This window comes from Triticum aestivum, chromosome 1D (assembly GCF_018294505.1).
Source record: "Triticum aestivum cultivar Chinese Spring chromosome 1D, IWGSC CS RefSeq v2.1, whole genome shotgun sequence".
Lineage (NCBI taxonomy): Eukaryota > Viridiplantae > Streptophyta > Magnoliopsida > Poales > Poaceae > Triticum > Triticum aestivum.
In genome coordinates, this window is record NC_057796.1 from 399434275 (window position 1) to 399440827 (window position 6553).

At 57.6% G+C, this 6553-nt stretch overlaps 1 protein-coding gene across 1 annotated transcript; it reads left to right on the forward strand.

Annotated features, from left to right (window-relative positions):
• The first annotated feature begins 1789 nt into the window (after positions 1–1789).
• On the forward strand, positions 1790–4201 carry LOC123182368 (U-box domain-containing protein 16). Its single transcript, XM_044594910.1, has one exon. The coding sequence runs from the start codon at positions 1911–1913 to the stop codon at positions 3912–3914; it is 2004 nt and encodes a 667-aa protein (XP_044450845.1). The 5' UTR covers positions 1790–1910; the 3' UTR covers positions 3915–4201.
• The last annotated feature ends 2352 nt before the right edge of the window (positions 4202–6553 follow it).

The following is a 6553-nucleotide window of genomic DNA, read 5'->3' on the forward strand; positions in this document are numbered from 1 at the left end:
ATGCTCTAACCATGATTAATCAGATAATAATAACACTAAAGTTTTACGGCATGTGTTGGGTGGCCGGCCGGGTGGACTAGAAGAACTTGCCCACTTTTCTGGGAGCAGCTTTTGGGACGGTATTTTATTGCCGGCTCCGTGAAAATTTGACCGCCGCTGTCCGCCGTGCCGTGCGCGGATGGGTTCATGCACGGCTGCGGTACTGTGCGGAATCCGGCTCCGGCGAGGCGAGCGACTGTTAATTCCGGCCAGCTATCTCTGACGTGAATGTGCCTCCTTTCGTTGCTCTCGGCTTGCCGCTTTCTACCAGGCAAGTACAACGGCTGCCAATCTGATTCCAATACTATCCGTTTTGGTGTATGCGTGTGTGCTCACACCATTTTTGTTGGCCATCCCAATCATGCCTTGTGTGCCGGATTTGGAAGCGTAGCTGAGCTTTTGCCTGAACGTGAACTTCCTGAGCAAACTAACTCGCTAGAAGACGGCCGATGCAAAAACGTGGTATCACGATCGACCCAGCTGGATGCCCACTCTTTGTCTACGCCGTTAGTCTTGTCGACAAGTATGGCATCGGAGGGAATCGACTTGTCCAACAGAGAAAAACATAAACACACATGTTAAATACTCACTTGGGTGTGTGAATCGTATGCGGTTGCCGTCCTTTATCATGCGGCGTCACCAAAGTTGTCGAAAATGCACCCGAACCCTCCGGAAGATCCGAGCAGCGGAACTTCAGCAAAGTTGTCGAAAATGGACATGGATCCTCCGGAAGATCCTAGTAGCAGAAGTTCACCAAAGTTGTCGAAAATGGACACGAACCCTCGAGGAGTATGATTTGAGGCCTGTTGGGAGTCTCTCCCCTCCACAACTCCGCTCCCAGAGCTGGAGCAGCAGTTAAAAATCGTGGAGGGGGAAAAAGGTGCTCCACGATCTTGAGATTTCACGGAGTGGGAGGATTGCCGAACAGCTCCTTGGTAGCAACAATTTGATCATCTCTGTTTCCAAAATCCAAAGTTGATACCTATGGTCGTGCATTTGTTGAGGAGATAAAAAGTTGATATAGTCGTGACACTAATGAAATGAAAAAGGATCGCCTCAGAGTGTGGGACGTGGAGACAAGCGGATGTTCTACACAAAGACATACGTTTCAACTTTATAGGAGTAGTTGGGTGGAGCGAGGGCGAGTAATCTGTTAAGATGTATTGAGGGTGGAATGCGTTGTAAGGCGTGTTGTATATAACCGTGGATGGTGTGTCTTTCCCTTTCCTTCTCTTAATATAAGATACGCACACTCGTGCGTGTTCGAGAAAAAAAAAGATCGCACGGACGACCGTGTCACTGGGCAGCCTGCAACTGCAGCCACATGGTTACTTAGACAGTTTCCAACTCATAGCCCGGCCTGCAGATCGACGCACGCATTGATCAGGCAAGCGATCGAAATCGAATGGACACGATCCGATCAACCCAGCAGGCCGCTTCAACTGCCAGACCCAAGCCGGGTCACCAATCCATCTCACCCCACCAACCCATCCGGACCGTCCATCGCCCCGATCCAGCGCTCGACATATCACTGACATCTTCCTTCTTTCAAACAATCGCGCCAATAAAATAAGTGAAAATAACACCGCTAAGACATGAAAAAATAATAAACAAAGCGGCTGAGATGAGACGGGCAGTAAGCCTCGCGTCACGGTCCACGAAAGTCCGGACGATTCCTTCCGCGGGTTCTCCAGTTCTCCACAGCTCCACGCGCCAACACGTCGCGCTCGTATATATACCTACGCCCGTTCTCCACTTCGTCTCATCTCCATTCTCATCCATTGCCGCACTCCATCGGCATCCAATTCATTCATTCAACCCGACTCCATCAAAAGGCTTCACGCATCCGTCGCCGCCCTCTGGTTGCCGCAATGGCCAGCACGGCCGAGCCGTCCTCTTCGCCGTACTCCGCGTCGGCGCCCGACGTGGAGATCCTCCGGTCCCTGCGCCGCCTGGCGCGCGACCTGGCCGCCGCCGACCCGCCGGCGCCGTTCCTCAGGGCCGTCTTCGCGTCCGTGTCCCGCCGGGCGCGCCTCCTCGTCGCCGTGTTCGACGACCTGCTGCTGCTGGGCGCGGCCGTCGCCCTGCCGCGGTCCGCCTCGCTCTGCCTCCGCGAGGTGCTGCTCGTGCTGCAGCGCTTCAAGGCCGTCGTGGCCGACTGCTCCGCGCGCAGCCGCATGCGCCTGCTGCTGCAGTCCGACGAGGTCGCCGCGCGCGTGCGCGAGCTGCAGCACGACCTCGCCACGCTGCTCGATATTCTCCCGGTTGGTGAGCTCGGGCTCGCCGACGACGTGGCCGACCTGCTCACGCTCGCCTCGCGCCAGTGCCGGCGCCGCGCGCCCGAGGCCGCGGCCGAGCAGGAGCTCAAGGCCAGCGTGCTGGCGCTCATCCAGGAAGTCGAGCGGGAGATCGTGCCTGAGCGGGAGCGCCTGGAGGCCATCCTCGAGGAGGTGGCCATCAACGACCCGGCCAGCTGCAGCCAGGAGATCGAGATCTTGGAGCGCGAGATCGGCGACCGACTGGCGGAGCGGTGGACTTCGGCCATGATTGCCCTCGTCGGCCTCCTCCGGTACGCCAAGTGCGTCCTCTTCAGCGCTGCCACGCCGCGGCCGCTCGACTCCAAGGTGGAGGCCGACGACGATGACACCGAGCCTCTGGCGCCGCCGCCGGACTTCCGCTGCCCCATCTCTCTCGACCTGATGCGCGACCCGGTTGTGTCCGCTAGTGGCCAGACGTACGACCGCGAGTCCATTACGCGGTGGTTCGGCGCCGGCAAGTCGACGTGCCCCAAGACCGGCCAGGTGCTGACTAATCTGGAGCTGGTGCCCAACAAGGCGCTCAAGAACTTGATCTCGCGGTGGTGCCGGGAGAATGGCGTCGCCATGGAAGGCAGCGAGCCTGGCAAGCCCGAGCCGGCGCCGCCGGTGGCCGCAAACAAGGCCGCGGTGGAGGCGGCGCGCATGACCGCGTCGTTTCTGGTGAAGAAGCTCTCGGCGTCGTTCTCCCCTGGCTCGGACAACCGTGTCGTGCACAAGATCCGTCTGCTCGCCAAGTCCGGCTCCGAGAGCCGCGCGTTCATCGGAGAGGCCGGCGCCGTCCCGCTCCTCGTGCCGCTGCTCAACTCCGAGGACGCCGCGCTGCAGCTCAACTCCGTCACGGCGCTGCTCAACCTCTCCATTCTCGATGCCAACAAGAAGCGCATCATGCACGCCGACGGCGCGGTGGCGGCCCTCTGCGAAGTGATGGGCTCCGGCGCGACCTGGCGGGCGAAGGAGAACGCCGCTGCCACCGTGCTCAGCCTGTCGGCCGTCCATACATACCGCCGCCGGCTCGGCCGGAACCCACTTGTGATCGAGAAGGTGGTGCTCCTGGTGCGCACGGGCCCCCCGAGCACCAAGAAGGACGCGCTGGCCGCGCTGCTGTGCCTGTCCGCGGAGAGGGAGAACGTGGGCAAGCTCGTGGGAGCGGGCGCCGCTGAGGCGGCACTGTCAGCGATCAGCGAGGAGGAGACCGCCGCGGCGGTGCTGGCGTCGCTGGCCAAGCGCGGCGGGGCGGAGGCGATCGTGAACATCGACGGCGCCGTGGCGAAGCTGGTGGCTGAGATGCGGCGCGGCACGGAGTGGTCGCGGGAGTGCGCGGCGGCCGCGCTTGTGCTGCTGTGCCGGCGCGCGGGGGCCGCGGCGGCGTCGCAGGTGCTGGCGATCAACGGCGTGGAGTGGGCGATCTGGGAGCTCATGGGCAGCGGCTCGGAGCGGGCGCGCCGGAAGGCGGCGTCCCTCGGCAGGACGTGCCGGCGCTGGGCGGCCGCCAACGCGGCGCAGAACGCGGATTGCCCCACCTCCACCGTCTCGACGGCGACCGTGGCGGCGTCGTGAACTCATTCTTCTTCCGTGACACCGAATTGATCCGTAGGAACAAGCTGAAAACCCCAACGAAAAAAAGTAGATAATTCTTGTGCTGTACAAAAATTGGTTTGCTGAATGCCTTGTAATTCTAGGCTGTGGTGCGATTCTTTAGCCCCGGTGGGTAAACACAAAACACAGAGTAATTGAATCAACTGTGCATACAGAACATTCGTTGCTTCTTTCGTTCTTCTTCGTTGTTGTTGTGAGATCTTGTAATACAAATTGAAAGAAAATAATAGTTGTACAAATTGTGCTCATTCTTGATTCCTCATCTTGGCAGATTGCAATAATTTTGTAGTTGATGGGCGAGAGCAGCTAGTTAAGTCGTCGCGGATGCACGGCGCTCGTGATGAGTGGTTGCCGGGACGGCGGGACCGGAAATGGCCAGCCATTCCCAGCCGTCCGTCCGTCCGCCCGTCGGCAAGGAGTGCACGGTACCCAGACGAATAAGTCCCGCGGCTGGAAACGCACCACGAGCAGCAGCAAAGCCACCGATCCAGCTAGCCATCACCGGCTTTCCGGCAGAAAGGGCGGCGCTTTGGCTGCTGCCAGCCGGTGCGCATCCACGCCATGCTATGCTAGCAGTACTCCACTGCTAATCTAACCTACATGATTCGGCATTGACAATCCGCTTGGTTCCTTTCTTGTCCCTCAAAGCGAGATGCACTCCAGGGTGTCGATGTGCTTCACATGGGCTCTTTGCCGAATTTGACCATTGATCTGCCGTTCCAAGTACTCCTGGTTGAGAACATGCATGCTTGGTGCTTCAGTGCTTCTTCAGTGGCGGTGCCTATCATCTTTCCATCCCAACCCGTGCGGCCCGCTCCCCTGTCCTAATCAGCCTCACGTTGCTTCTTCTCAAATGGCAAAGGCATACGCATCTGGTTGCAGGTAGGCGTTGTTTTTCTGCTGCCCACTTCTTCTTCCGTGGCCAGGACTAGTTCTTGCGTGAAATTAAAATGTGCTTGAATCCTGATAGTGTTATAAGATGTTGAACGGAGCTCCTGAAAAGTCAAGGCTGTACCGTTAGTACTATGTGAAGCAATTCATGCCCGCCACTTGGGCATATGCCGTATGTTGCCTTGCCTGATTAATCTGGCATGGTTGGCGGGCTCTGAAGCTAGCGCCTGCATCCTGTCGACAGGGACGGCCTCTGCGATCCGACCTCTGAGCGGGGGGAGGTAGGTAACCGTCGCTCGCTAATGGCGTGGACCGGAGGGCGCACCACATGGGTTTTTGATTGTGATTTGTCACCTCGTGTTGCTTTGATTTGCAAGAGATTGACTAGCTGAAGAAGAAGACGAAGGTAACTTCTCCGCAACAAAAGAAAGGGAGGAGGAGGAGAAGGATCTCGTGCAGAAGCGGATGGCGATTTTGACTTTGAGCGATTTTTCATAGTAATACATATGTGACTCCTATGCAACAACTTAATGTAAACTTTCTTTTTTAAAGAGAAAACTTGATGAGAACTCATATGTATAAGCTTCACAAAATGTGGAAAAAACAACTCAGGCTCGTATAGGATTATAAGATAGGCAGACACATATTCAGGTGAATTTTGCTGAAAATACATGATTAGGTGCGTGCTCCGGATGATCACTTATTGGTTAACTGGCCCTCCAAGCATCAGCAACATGCTTCTCACCACATGGCTGACATGACATCTTGATGATGATGGTTGACTCGCTTATAATTAAATTTGGTGTAGACACTGTTAGGTTGATCTCCTTCGTGTGGGCCCAACGGCCCAGCAGGTCCTTAGATCCGCGCCCTGATCGGGGGCGCCCAACCCTCTTCTGGTTGGTGGGCCTCTGTGACCCGCGCATATATAAACAGAGGTAGGGGCTGGGGCACGACTGACAAAGTTCGCCGCTGCCACAAACCCAACCGAAATCCCCTGCCGATTTAGGGTTAGCGCGGTGCTCACGGGAAGCACACCACCGCCGCCATCTCTCAGCCATCACCGGCCGCTACTTCACCATGGCCGGCTCCGGCTCGAGCTCGTCAGCACCAGGAGAAGGTAGGACCACCGGAGTCTCTAGCCTACCCCCAATCCAGAGGATCTAACAATGGTATCAGAGCCATGCTAGGCTAAGATTTTTCATAAAAAATTATACAGAGAAAGACAGATCCCTACCTCCCCCCAAGAACCCTAGACAGGGCAAAGAAAAATTTCTCAATGGAGAAAGTAGCGCCGCCATCATGGCCGCGCCATTCCTCTCGATCCGGATGGGCATCGGCATGCCGAGCCATTCGGAAGAAGAACACGGGCAGTGGGGGCACCACGCTTTCGCCACTGCCAAGTGAACAGACCCCATCGGGGCAAAGGGCAACTCAGCCAAGCCATTCGACTGCGGCGCGCTTCACGCAAGGGAAAACGCGCTACCGGCGAAGGGGCTGACCACGGCGCCGCCGTAGGATGGTCCACCGTCGTCGTATTCAGGGGAGCAGAGGAGGGCTAGACCTCGCGTCTCTCTCTGACACTGGCTTGCGGTGGATGGGGAGAAAAAGAAGAGGGAAAGAAAGAATCGCGACGCGGTGGCCAACGTCGCGAGCGGGAGGGAGAGGCGAGGGGGAGCATAGGAGGGCGCGGCCAACGTTCTCTCTCT